General features: G+C 38.9%; 1 protein-coding gene and 1 pseudogene across 1 annotated transcript; one reads left to right on the top strand and one right to left on the bottom strand.

Annotated features, from left to right (window-relative positions):
* Positions 1-1,421: 1,421 nt before the first annotated feature.
* On the top strand, positions 1,422-2,378 carry LOC118831144 (olfactory receptor 13C7-like). The gene has a single exon (XM_036738308.1). It carries the CDS (start codon positions 1,422-1,424, stop codon positions 2,376-2,378), a length of 957 nt encoding a protein of 318 aa, XP_036594203.1.
* Positions 2,379-13,586: 11,208 nt separating this feature from the next.
* On the bottom strand, positions 13,587-14,518 carry LOC118831143 (annotated as a pseudogene).
* Between the last annotated feature and the right edge of the window lie 275 nt (positions 14,519-14,793).

Raw genomic sequence — 14,793 nt, 5'->3', positions numbered from 1 at the left:
AGGATTTAGACCTTGGAAGATTATCTGGCCTAACCTGTCATTTTACATAGGAGGAATTTTCAGAAATAACTTGCCCAAGGTTACACAGTTTGAAAGAAGGAGCAGAACCAGAATTTGAATCCAGGACATTTCACTCCATAATTTGAGCTCTATCTATATTACACTACCCATTTCCTTAATTTATTAATCTGGGCCCTCGTTATCCCTTGGTTGTATTGCTGAAACAGCTTCTTTTGGCTTCCCTCTACCAAGCTTCACTGTGTAATGTATCTTCCCTCCAGCTGCCAGGGAGATTTTCTTAAAGTTTACATCAGATTATGTCACTCTTCTACTCAGTAACCTACAGTGGCTACCCACTGTCTTTCATAACAAACACAAACTCCTGATTGACACATCCTGGCCTCCTCTTACCTTTATAATCTTGCATTTTACTCCCCTCCTGGCACCTTGCTTTCTTGCCAGGCTGGAACTCCCCATTCTGCACAGAATCCATCTCCTGTCCCTGTGTCTTTGAACTGGTTATTACCCCATCCCCCCTTAACTCCATTACTTGTAATCCTTTAAGACTCAGCTCAAAAACTGATTCTCTTTTCATGATTCTCTTTTTGGTCCTCCAGCTGCTAGTGCACCCACTGCCTAAAATACCTTGGATTCGTGTTGTATATATTCTGCACAGATGAATCTACAGACACTTTGTTCCCCATTAGACCAGCACGCTCTTTGAAGGCAGGAACCGTTTGGTTTTTCTCTTTGTATCCCCTGCCCTTAGCACAGTGACTGACACACGGTAGACACTTAATAAAAGATTACCGATTGTTTCATGTCATGTTTAAATAATGATCAATGCATTACACAGTGATGAGTGTGTAACTAATTGAAAATGCAAATGTGACACTTCGAATTCCTTTATGGTGTGTGAATCATAACACGGCTTTCTAAGAATCAGGTAAATTTTTAGATTCAGAGCTTCTTTTCTAGGATCTCAATTAATGTAATTAGCATAATAGTCAATAAAATAACATTTTCTGACTATGGTGATCTTCATACCAAGGGAATAAACATGTTTTTGTGGTATATTCTTTTATTCAAAAACATGGGAAAGAACACGGTGTACGAGAGATGGCCTCAAAAGGGGAAGACCTGGATTCTAATCCTACCTCTAACTCTCACTAGCTTTGTGATCCTGGGCAAGCCATGTAAGCATTCAGCACTCTAGGCAATGTTCTAGGACTGTTAGTTATAGAGAAGGTGCTGACCTGCAGCAGTAGAAGGAATTTCCTTTGCCCCTATCCTTATTCAAACAGTTTTCCAATTAAGCATCAGAAATGTAAACTTACAAAAAATGTAATGCTTTGTTATACTGCTGTAACAAAGCCATCTTGCTCTGTCCTCAGAATCTTGTGAATGAGAATTCTTCAGAAATGCATGGGAACAATCAAACCACTGTAACAGACTTTGTCCTGCTGGGGCTTTCTGGACACCCAGAGTTAGAGACCATTTTCTTTGTGCTGGTCCTGTGGATGTACTTGGTAATCCTTGTGGGCAATGGAGTCCTTATTACAGTTACCATCTATGACTCCCACCTGCACACACCCATGTACTTCTTCCTTGGTAACCTCTCCTTTCTGGACATTTGCTACACAACCTCCTCTGTGCCCCTAATTTTAGACAGCTTTCTCATTCTGAAGAAAACCATTTCTTTCTCTGGCTGTGCGGTACAGATGTTTCTATCCTTTGCCATGGGAGTGACTGAATGTGTGCTCCTGAGCATGATGGCATTTGACCGCTATGTGGCCATCTGCCACCCCTTGAGATACCCCACCATCATGAACAAAAAGACATACATGTCCATGGTGGTCGGGTGCTGGACAGCAGGGGGCATCACTTCAGTGGGGCAAACCTCTCTTGCAATGAGGTTGCCTTTTTGTGGAGACAATGTCATTAACCATTTCACATGTGAAATCCTGGCACTACTGAAAGTGGCTTGTGGTGATATCTCAGTCAATGTAGTTAGCATGATAGTCACCAACATAATTTTTCTGGTTTTCCCAGTGCTGTTCATTTTTACATCTTATGTTTTCATCCTTTCCACCATCCTGAGGATCCCTTCAGCAGAGGGGAGACGCAAAGCCTTTTCCACCTGCTCAGCCCACCTGATGGTAGTGATTATATTTTATGGAACAATCTTTTTCATGTATGGGAAACCCAAATCTAAGGACTCTCTGGGAGCAGATAAAGAAGACATTACAGACAAACTGATTTCCCTCTTTTATGGTGTGGTGACTCCCATGCTCAATCCTATCATTTATAGTCTGAGGAACAAGGATGTGAAGGCAGCCGTAAAGAATTTGCTGTGCCAAAAGCATTTCACTGCTTAAAGGTGATACATATGTATACACGTAAATATACACATACTAAATTTAAATGGTTCTTTCTGCACTGACAAATTACATCTGAGACTCAAGAAAGGAAGTCCATGTGAAGATGTGTTTGAGTGGGGCCATGAGGTGGTGCAGCAGACAGAACACTGGCCCTGGAGTCAGGAGAACCTGAGTTCAAATCTGGCTTCAGACATTTGATACTTACTAACTGTGTGACCTTGGGCAAGTCACTTAACCCTGATTGCCTCATTTAAAAAAAGATGTGTTTAAGAAGTGATTCCACAACAGATACAATCCAATTAATCATACAATTCCTATGAAACAAAGCAAATAGCCCATGATGTTTAAATCTCACTACAGGGAGCATTCTAAGGTAACAACTGCAATTTTAAATGCCAACAAATGTAATAATTGCTATCTCTGGTGAAGGTACATGATTGAGTGGCATACAAACTACAGGCAGGGAAAAAGGAATGTTTATAGCTTTTTTGTCCATGAAGAAATAATTAATCTTCAACCTTCTTTATCTTTCCCCAATCATCTTTCAACTCGGGTCCTGCAGCCTGCATCAAATATTTCAACTTTTCCCCACTTTTTGTTGTTAAGTTAATTTTCAGTTGTGTCCAACTCTTTGTGATCCCATTGGGCTTTTCTTGGCAAAGATACAGGAGTGGTTTGCCATTTCCTTCTCCAGATCATTTTCAGATGAGGAAATGAGGCAAACAGGATTAAGTGATTTGCCCAGGGTCACACAGCTAGTAAGTGTCTGAGGCCAGATTTGAACTCAGGAATGAATCTTACTGACTTCAGGCCCAGCACTCTATCCACTGTGCCACCTAGCTGTCCTTCCCACACTAAGATCCTGTATAAACTCTCAAATCACCTACCCACCCCAAATAATACACAGACACACAAGTCTAAGAGCCTTGAGCAAGAAGATACAGAATGATATATGTTTAAGGCCAATATCAAAGATGGAGGTGCTATGAGTTCTATATATTGGGCCCTAAACATATCTTGAAGTTAACAAGATTCTACTAAATACTTATTTTTTCAATGACCTGATTCACAATAAAGAAACTATCAGCTCTGTTTTTAGCTTTAATACACACTAGCCATACAATTTCTAGGATATTATGCCTTAAAATAAAATCCCGCTACCAAAAGTATTTTAATTATGCAACTAATTTAATGGCATTTCTTAGCTATTATAGAGACTAGTTGTCTAACTACAGGAACATACTATCTTTCCAGAATCAATAGCTAAAAATCAGATGCATAATAAAATCTACGAATTGTCACTGATTTTTACAAAGTAAGCATTCATTAAAAGACACTTAGAGAAACATTTTGTCAGAAGGAAAACTGTCTCAAAGTAATTTTATTTTGTAGAGGTGGAGGATTAGGGATGTGAAATATTGTATACATTCCCAGCCTTGATTGATGTGCTGGTTGGGTGTGTGAAACTACTTCCTCCCTTTCCTTTTTATCCTTTGCTTCATGTGTTGTCTCATGAGATGGGAGTCCAGAGAGGGGTTGTAGGTCCCTGTCTGAAATAACTTTGTGCATAAGCTCATGCATATGAATAGCCTTATTTAAAATATGCCTATTTGCCTATGGAATGGATGGCAGTTTGTACTGCAGGATTAAATGTCATATTTTTGAGAAATGTTCTACTATTATGAGTATGGTGATGTCACTATAAGAGGATCAAATCTGTTATTGTTGACTCTTGACCGCAGTCCAACACATTGTTCCAATAGTTGTAGGAGCCAGGTCTTTTGTTATGGGTACTTGTGTCAGGGTTTCTTTGTATCTTGGCACCTATTAAGTCTTAAACATGATGCTTGACATCTTCTGTTTAGTCAGGATACCAGTATTGCTACTGGAATAAATTCTTGGTCCTTGTTCATTTTGGTTACTCCATCAACTGGTATCCCAATAAGTCCATAAGATCTCCTTTCAGTAGTGGCATGGTTTTCCAACACACACGCCCTTGGAGCAGATGTTGTACAAACCTCAAGACAAAAAAAGTCTTACTTGAGACCTTTTGCTTCTCAAGTTTCAAATTTTTCATGTTGGTACTGAGGGTGTTCCTCATTCTAGGTACATAAGCCACAGGGAGAAAACTAAAAACAAATAATACCTTTTATACTTTTTCTGAAATGATCCAAGGTTTTGTAGAGTCAATTACATTCCCGTAGTCTGTAAAAGTCATGATGGGGTACATAGTTTCTCCAAATGTCCCATCAATTCTGTAAGAAAGACATTTTATATATAGGAGGCAACTCCAGGTCGGTGATGGTGTGATTTTTCTCCACTGATACAAACTGGTGAGAACGATGTTCAATTGGAAAGTGTACAGTCTTGGACACTTATCCATTCTATCTTTCTTATAGTTTTTAAGTCAGGTCACAAAGGTGACCCCTGAGACATCTGTCTCCACAAGGAATGGGCAATCTGGGTTCAGATGTCATAGCAAAGATGCTGCCATGTAAACTTTCTTCAGTGCTAAGATAACTCCCTTTTGTTTGGTATCTTATATGTATGACCTCTTTCCCCCTAGCATGTGAAACTTATTCCCCCAGCCTTAATTACCCTATGATGAACTGTTGGTCAGTCTGCCATCTCTAAGAAACCTTCCAGGACTTTAACTTCTAGTTGTGGATTCTAATCCTGTTATGGCTAGTTTTGCTGTACACAGAGTGGCTTCATTTGTAAACTTTCTGGTCTCAGTACAAATTCTGGGAAGCTCCTTTGGCTGTTGTGGAAGATATGCTGTTCATGTGAAATGTTGCCACATAATGGGATGAATACTTCTTAAGCCTCTGTGACGAGCTTTTGTAAATGAAGGGAATGTTGCTAAATGGGACATGGCCTGCTGATCAGAAGATACACCAAGATTTCATTGCTGGAATATTGCAAATCCATGAGAAAACACGAAGATTATAACCAAATATTCATGATGCTCAAACTATGTTCAACAGAGTTTCGTCATCAATCCCCAGTTAAGCTTCACAGCAAGCTATGGGTCCTCTACTAATCCAACCAGATGCAGCTTCAGACTCCATAGACCTGAGCCCCCAAACTCTCAAGTATTGAAAGGAAGTAATAGTTTAGGATGATGATTTTATTCAGGTCTAAGTAGTCAACCATTGCGCCTGTCCAGGTAGTTCTTACATGAGATGCCTATAGAAGCATGAGCACCATTCTATACTGGAATTACAGTGTCTGAGCCACAGGAGCCAAAATATGGCAGCTCCAGTCCTGTCTTCTACCAGCAGATCCACCTACCCTTTTTAAGTTTCTTTTGCCTGTCATGTAGGGGAGATAATTATATACTTTACCACCCTCACTTAACACCCAAGGGTTGGTCTTTCACCATAATCACTTTCTTGGGTATGGCCTTATGTTGATCGAACTCCCTATATTTTGATTTGTTTTTTTCGAAATATAATTGCCCTTGCCTCCTAGTCAGTAAGACCTTTAATCCTCCCCCTTTTCCTGTGGAGAAGACATAAATCATCTTATTACTAAGGATAAACACAACAGGAAACTGTTCGTCTTCTACTTCTGTTCTACTTTTCAAAGGGGCTCTGCTTCTTGGGTAGAATTTCCCATCTCATCATCTCATTCCTTTCTACATCAATCTCTCTTCATTTTTTAGGGTTTAATGACTTTCCTGTTTGAAAGTTTCAAGGCTCTAGTGATTGAACAAAGGTCATGATAGTTCCAGTGATCCTATGGCCTGGACAACTATACACCATTTATTATCTCTGTTGAATTGGTTCAGAATTCTCTTATGCTATAAGCACTTCTTCCCTATTTTCCCCAAAACAAGTCTATGTCCCACTTTTTCCTTCTTGTGTTTTACTTAGAAACTAATGAAAATTATTACTTTGGCCATCTCCGAAAAAAGTAAATGCTACACTAGTTCATGGGTTCATCAAATGAAAGTTGGTAGGGACCTTGGAGGTCATCTAGTATAACCTTTCACATTACAAATGAGGAGGCTAAGACCCTGAAAGATTGAGTGACTTTCCAAAGATCATAAAGGTAGTAAACAGCAGAACCAATATTTGAATCTAAGCCTCTGATTCCAAATTCAGAACCTTTCCTTTCATGAATATTTCCACTACAACTGCCTTTTCCAATCTCAGAATGCTTCTTTCCTAATTCAAGAAGTTCACTGATATGGACAACATGCAAGACTTTCCATTGCTGTAATCTGAACGATGAAGTAATTGCATTACTTTTGTGATAGCTACACTAAAACACCTCTTTGAATCTTGCCCTTAAAGAGTCTGGGGTAGCATAGTGAAGAGTGTTGGATTTAGTCAGAGGATCTGAGTCCAAATCTGGGTATCTGGGTCTCAGTCTACTCATCTGTAACATGAGAAAGTTGGATCTAATGACCTTCATGCTCCCTTCTAGCTCTAAATCTATGATCCTATGAACTTTCAACAGGTAGCCCTTTTCTCTCGTCAGAGTAACAGCCCAGTTAAGCACAGCTCTATTCCTTTTCCTTGATTGAGGATACCTATGCCTGATTTGTCATCAAAGTATTAAATGCTAGTTTACACTGATCAATAGAGCTCTGTATTGTTTCTTGTTGTCCTTTGTATGTAGATGTCAAAGTGAAAATAGGCTCGTGTGGTATTAGGGCTGAAGCCACTTAGAGTCCTAGTGGGGTGACCATAGTGAAATGAATGGGCTGAGCCTGCCTTTGACAATAACTCCTGAAAGTCATGCTACTGAAAACAATCTCTGCTCAGCCATCTGATAAGAAAGGAGAACGTGAAATAGGAACAGGATTCATGATGTCAAAAAATACTATTATGAGTGATGCTCTCCAACTACTATTGAGGATGATAGAACAGACTTTCAGGAAGTGTCGCATCAGAGTTGTGGCCTGGGTTGTGTCAGTAAGACCTTATTATAAAAATTCACCTACTGAAGGCTGATCCTCAGGTGACAGAGAGGTACAAAGCATAGACAAAGCACATAGAATGCCTAGAGGAAAGGTAACATGATATACATGTGACTTCTCTTCAAAAATTGGCACCCTGGCTGAGATGAATAGGATGCCATCCATGTTTGAAAGGGTTCCTGGGAATGTTGGCAATGCAATTAGACCCTTTTTGAATTTTGGAGTTTCATCTGGGTTTGAAATCTTTTCCAAATGTAACAGAAACCACCATGAGTCTCCATGCTAGTGGCTAGCTTATTTTTTACCTATAGTAATAAGTTAGCAATGACAAATGTGTGTGTGTGTGTGTGTGTGTGTGTGTGTGTGTATTCCTCCTAGTCCAATTGATCATAGAGAGTAAGGGGCAGATAACAGAGATGAGTTGTCAATGTGGAAAGTTCAAAGAAGTGTCTACACCCTGTTATCCCTTTAAACAGACTAAAGATATTTCCTTGAAGAATTAGAGAAACAGCTTGTTGTTGGTTGGCAAAAGACTGGCCGAGCCCTTGGTAAGTCTTAAAAAGAAAACTTTCTGGCCATCAGTATCGGGGGCAGGAAGGAGCTCTGTGGAATGTGACTCCTGCGCATGTGCCAGAGGACTGTGGAGGTGGGGAGGAATAAGATTCCCCCCCCCCCCCACAAATCATATCAAAGTAAGAAAAGTGTGAATCATGATTATATCAAAGAACAGAGTCTTTGATAAAATATAATACCCCTTTATGTTAAAAACACTAAAAAAGGGATAGTAATGAGAGAATTTTCCTTTAACATGAAAACATACATTCACTTTAAATGGATAGTGAGCTTTGCTGCTAGGTCTAGATTTTTGAAAATCATGAATCCTGAGAAGTGATTACATTATTTGGATTCATACTGTTTGAATTGAGAACAAATTACCACATTCTGTCAAGTTATAACTTTGAATACTGTGATTTTGAATACATGTGTCTACTTTATGGGATTCACTATTCACACTAATACAGACTGAGCTGTATATGTAGTAGAAAACCATTAGGAGAAAATCCAGGCTGTTCACACACAGAATTACTACTTGCCATAATTTAATAAATGCTTTTTAAGGTAGGTGGTGGAATATTTATCCCTGGAGATCATGGGTTATAGGTTTAGAGATTAAGAGACCTCAGACTCTATCTAATCCAAAGTATTTGTTAGTCTGGGAAAGTCTGTGGACCCCTTCTCAGAATAATGTTTTAAAATGCATAAAATACAATGCACAAGATTACGAAGGAAACAAATTATGTTGACGCTATTTTTCACCTACATAAGTTCATGTCCTCTTCACCCCCTGAAATCTATCCATGGACCCTGTGGACATCTACAGTTGAGTCCATGTCATCACTGGGTAGGCTTTTGTGCCTGGGCTTGGTGTGAGACCCTTATAATGGGTAGGGGCAGAGTCATAATCCTCTGAATATGCCCTTCATTTATATTATACATACGTATCTTTTATGTTAATAGTTGTTTGCAGTTTGTATCCCCAATGGCAGTGTGAGTTCCTTGAAGGTAGGGATCAAATTTTTGTCTTTTTTTGTATCCCCAGTACTTAGTACAGTGTTTGACATATAGTCAATATTTAAAAAAATGGTTGTTGACTGGTTGAATAGATGCTTCCTCCAAGTGCTTTGTAAAAATCAAGGGCAGAGAAAGTGGTAGGTGGGTGAATGGAAATGGGAAAGGCTGGAAAGACAGTGGTGCCATATGAGAGTGGCGTGGGAATCTGGAGGTAGTTGTATCATGTGGCATGGACTGATAGAGGATGGATTAGACAACTGCTTCAGAGAGGAAGTATATTTCCTCATTCCCTGCTTACACCTTTTGGCCAGCTCGAGTCCCCCTGTCCTAGTTATTCTTCTGCCGCAGGATTACTGGTGAACTTGCCAATAAAATCCACAGAACTATTTGTGGTGGGAGACCCATTTGTGATCCAACTTCTATAGCTACATGGATAGAAATGACAGTTCCTTTAGGGGATTATTTTCTTATAAAATCCTAGTGACATTTTATTTCTTGGCTTTTGGCTCCATGAACATGAAATGTAGTGACTAATCTTTGTTAGGGTATGTCTCAAATGTCAGACATCACTTCTGTCCATAAGGCTAGTCACGGGTATTTATTTGTATATATGTTGATCCTATAGATATCTGTAATTTCATCAGTATGGATACAAAACCTTTGGAGGCACCATGGTATTATATAACCATGTCAACTTAGAATTCATAAGGAAAGAAAGAAAAGAAAGAAAGAAAAGATTTTAAGAAACAAGTTTATGTGGCAAACCAGTAGGCTTGGTTTCCATATTTCTCTGCTTGACAAATAGCTCAAGTATTTGTTGGTGGAAGCAGTTTCTGGTTCTTTTGGTCTCAATGTGGTAACTTGTTTACATTAGCTGAGCTTTGTTCAGAGATGGAGAGCAGGCTGTGATGATAATTAACAAATTCTTTTTTTCCCATTTTCCATCATCAGTAGTTTGCTTAAGCCTGTCAAGTTAGATTAGAGTTGTTTTAACTGTATGGCATAGCCTCTTATTTTCATTCCTTAGTCTAAGTTGGTATTGATTTTGATTTTGTTCTAAGAAGCTGGCGACTGATCTTTGTGGTAGATGTTTTAAGAAAGTATATATATTGATCAACGAAGTTCACTGTGTATTAACAATGGTCTGTTTAGACACTTCCCCCTCTTTTCCTATTTGGAATCATCTTTGTTTATATAATTAAAATTTTATCCTTAAGGTTTTCCCATATCTCTTGACCTAATTTTCATTATAGAATTTCATGCCATGGTGCCCTGTCTACCTTCTTCTTGGAAATATAGGAGGCCCGTCAGACCTTGTTTAGCTTTCCCTTCCTTTGACACTTTGATGAATCTATGATTTCATCATTGTGAGCCATTCTTAGAGTGTCTACCCAATATTTTTGGGAGGGCCCTTCCTCTAAATAAGGAGGTAGTGAGTTCCTTGTCACTGGAGGTCTTAAAAAGCAAATGCTGCATGACTGTTTGGTAGAGATAGTATAGAGTATAACATGGCAACCAAAAGGGCTAATGTGATTTTGTGCTCCATTAGTAGAAGTGTAATACAATAATAAGTGAGGTGATACTGCCTCTGTGTACTTGGATCAGAACTGGAATATGGTTTATAGTATTAGGTACCAAACTTTAGAAATGACAGTGATAGCCTGGAGTATGGTGGCTACAGTGGAAAAGTATACTTGATTTGGATTCAGAGAACCTGGCTTCATACCCTGGCTCTGCTACTTACTCCCTGTGTGCCCTTAGCAAACTAACTTCACTTCTAGAGACTCCAGTTTTTTCATCTGTAAAATGAGAACCTTCGATTAGATTCTTTTCTAGGGTTCCTTGCAGGTCTGGATTTATAGTCATACGAGAGTGATCAGAATGGTGACCACAGTCGAAACCATGTAGCATGAGCATCTATTAAAGGAGCCACTGAATTTTGTCTTAGAGAAGAGAAGAGAAGGTAAGACTTGGGTCAGAGGGAGCTTGACTTCAGTTTTTGAATATCTGAAGGGCTGCTACAGTTATCCCTTCCACATTGTGGGGGTTAGGGCACAGTGCTCTTGTGATCTGAAAAATTCAAGTAAAAGGTAGTAGCCTTTGTGCATCATCTGCTGGTGTTTGCATTTTTTTTCACAAACTAACCTTTTACTTATTTTAATTTTAAAAAAGAAATTGTGTATATTTGTGGTATTAAAAGATAAAATGATATTATATAATACTATACATATATTTTATGCATTTCTGAGTTCCTAAACTTTTTCTATGTCATCTGCTGGCCTTCATGTGTTGTTTGTGGCTTCTGCAAAACTCCTCCAAAATTCCCATTTAACTTCTTATGCCAACCCATGATATATCATAACCACATTGCGGAAAGTTGCAATGTGGAAGGGATAACTATATATGCATGAGGGATTAGCTTTGTCATACTTGACCTCAGAGGATTGATGTAAGTTGCAAAGAGGATGACTTTGACTCAACATATGGGAAAGGTTCCCAGTGACTAGAGTTATTCAAAATTGAAGTCCCTTATAAGTGATATTCTTCAAACTTAAGACAGGGTGACTACTCATTGGAGATATTGTAAAGAAAACTCATGTTTTGGGTATGGCCAGATGAAATAATCTCTGAGTTACATTCAAACTTTTTGATTATATAATTTTTAAAAGCTCACCCTTGCTAGTCAAAAAATGTTTCATAGAACATTTTGCACTCCAGGTTCTCCATCAAGCCAGGGTTTTAGATTCAGGGAACTTTTGATGTTGGCAATTAGCAGATAATATTCTACAAACTGTATATGGAGATTTCTTCTTGAAAACAAGAGTAGGTATTTGTCAAATATGTAGTACAGAATATGTATTTATGATTTGAGGGACATCTATCTTCCTACACAAACAAAATACTAAGATACTAAATAATTTTTTGCATTTGGAATTTTATTGCTAACACAAAATCCCAATCATCCATTCATGTGCAAATGAGCATAAGAAGGAGATAAGATGGATGGTAATTACACTTTTTCAAGTTCCCCAACAGGTTTTTGTAACTCGGGAACAAGTATCTTAGAGAATATTTAGCCTCAATGACCCAGCCATAGTCTGCTATAGCAGCCCAGGAAATGTGCTCTTAGGGAGCTGCCCAGAAGGCTGAGTCCAAAGCTTGAACCCATTTAGCATGAATGTCTATTGAAGGAGTCATGACATTTTATCCTGAGGGAGAGCAGACTTGGGATAAGTATTTATTAGGGATTTTGTAGACAGTCAGACAGCTAGAAAAGCTAATGCAATTTTGGGCTTCATTGATAGAAACAAAATGCCCATAATAGATGAGGTGACAGTCCTCCTGTACTCTGTCGTACTCAGATTATACCTCGAGTATTATTTATTCCACTAGGTGCCATGCTTTAGAAAGGAAAATGATAGGCTAGAATGTGGCTGGTACAAGGAAAAGTATTTTTCCCTTGGGCAAAAACCTTCTCCTATTCTCTACTTCTTTCTTCCATACAGGGGTCTCCTTTCTCTGGATTAATAGGTTGTGGGTTCCTTGTCACTGTGTTTCTCATGGTAAGGGTTTTATGTTGAGTTGTCAGAGATGTTGTTGAGTGGGAAATGACATCCATTTTGGTCTGAGTTAATAGAAGTATAATATTCACGATGAAGGTGGTGATAGTCCCATTGCACTTTGCCATCATCAGAATACAACTGGAATGTTTCTAGGTCTAGGTACCATGCTTTATGGAGAACATTAACAAGACAAGATCATTCTCCTCCTGTCCAGTGCTCCTGCTATTTCCAGCCTGGTTATACTCTTTTGGGATATCAAAGACCATTCTTCTCCTAACTGCTTTTGTTTCAACAAAATTTTCTGTCTCAACAACTCCTTCCTCTGGCTGATGATTTTATTGAGGGATGTCAGGGAGAGAAATGGAGAAGAAGAGAATGGATAGTATGGGTTCTCCATTTCTTTTACCCTTCTTATCATTAGATGGAAAATATTTTTCATTTCCTTTTTTATTTCCAAATCTTCCTTAAAGATTTGGAGGAGGTGGGGTAAGTACTTGTCTTAATTCTTTCTGGCCTCTAGTTCACCAGATTTGGAATAATATTGTTAATTTGAAGGGACAAGGGAACCAGAGAAACCTTGTTTCTCCTGAAAATCTCCCCCTGCCTTTGGCAAACCATTTCTCCAGTTTAATCAAGCTACCAAGTATCCCTATCTTGAGATCTTTACTCTGATGCTAACCCAATGTGTGTCTTACCACTCACCTGAAGTTCAAGATAATAATTTATGGTCCTGCTAGTGGCAAAAGGATTGCTAACATTTCTCTCTGGATAACTGCCTTTACTTAAAAAATAAAAATAGCTGGCACTTACGTATTGCTTCAATGTTCGCAAAGCTCTTTGTAGACCTTAACTAATTACATCCTCACCATAGCCCTGGGAGGTAGGTGCTATTATTGTCCCCATCTTACAGGCGAAGAGAGAGCTAGACGTTGGAATATCTACATTCAAGTGATGGACGATTCTTTCCACACACGAATTTTGGATATTATTTTAATCATTCAACACCCAAGATTTTGAAGAGACAGTTTAAATACTTGATCCACAATATGATTTTAAATGCTAACGGTTTTTTAAAAGAAAATCTAACCATTAACAAATATATATTTTCAGGTATAAGTCATGACACTATATCGTGTAGACTCAGCGACGTGGTTTTTGACTTAAAATATTCTTCACAGCTGCCTCAACATCTTTGTTCTTCAAACCATAAACGATGGGATTGAGCATGGGAGTCACCACACTATAGAAAAGTGTGAGAAATTTGTCTGCTCTAAGAGAGCCTTTAGATTTGGGTTTTGCATCCATGAGGAAGACTGTCCCATAGGATATAATCACTACAGTCAGGTGGGTTGAACAGGTGGAAGAGGCTTTATGTCTCCATTTTGTAGACGGAATCCTGAGGATTGCAACAAATATGAAAGTGTAAGAGATGAAAATTGATGTCAGAGGAATAACTAGAAAGATGAAGTTTGGTCCTGCCACGCTAAGTACATTGATGGAAATGTCTCCACAGGCCACTTTCAGGACAGCTAGGATCTCACAAATAAAATGATTGATGATGTCCATACAAAATGTTAACTGAACTGTAAGAGATGTTTGTACTACTGAATCAAGAACTCGTGCAACCCAGGACACAGATGCCATTGACACATAAGTAACCTTGCTCATGATAACAGGGTATCTCAGGGGCTTGCAAATGGCCACGTAACGGTCAAATGCCATCATGCTCAGGAGCACACATTCAGTTGCACCATGGCAAAGGTTAGAAACATCTGCATGGCACAGCTGGAGAAGGAAATGGCTTTCCTTGGAGTGAGGAAGATGTCTAGAATTAGGGGCACAGTAGAGGTTGTATAGCAAATGTCCCGGAAGGAGAGGTTACCTGGGAAGAAGTACATGGGTGTGTGGAGGTGAGAGTCATGGATGATTACTATGATTAGTACGCCATCGCCAATGAGGCTTACCAGGTACATCCACAGGACCAGAACAAAGAAAATTGTCTCTAGCTTTGGATAGTCAGAAAGTCCCAGGAGGACAAATTCTGTTGCTGTGGTTTGATTGGTTCCTTCCATTTTAGAGTTCTCTTTTATGTGTGTGGATTCTGAGGAAAACAGAACATTGTTTTGTTGTAGCAGTGCCAGGAAGTGTTCATCTTTTCCCAAGATTACATATCCACTGAACTGCTAGCCTTTTTTGAATATGGGAATATATTGCAATATAAGAGATCAAGATTCATTTCCCAGCGGTCAAAGGATATGTAAAACAAAAAAACCAGTTTCTAATAGAATTGTGATTATTAGCAACCATCTCTAACAGTATACCAGATCATTATTTATATGGAAAATTC

The sequence above is a fragment of the Trichosurus vulpecula genome, chromosome 9, assembly GCF_011100635.1.
Source record: "Trichosurus vulpecula isolate mTriVul1 chromosome 9, mTriVul1.pri, whole genome shotgun sequence".
In the NCBI taxonomy this organism is placed as follows: domain Eukaryota; kingdom Metazoa; phylum Chordata; class Mammalia; order Diprotodontia; family Phalangeridae; genus Trichosurus; species Trichosurus vulpecula.
This window is presented reverse-complemented; position numbering and strand designations above follow the sequence as displayed.

Coding starts and splice junctions, on each gene's coding strand:
- LOC118831144 (XM_036738308.1), top strand. CDS start 1,422: ATGCATGGGAACAATCAAACCACTGTAACAGACTTTGTCCTGCTGGGG.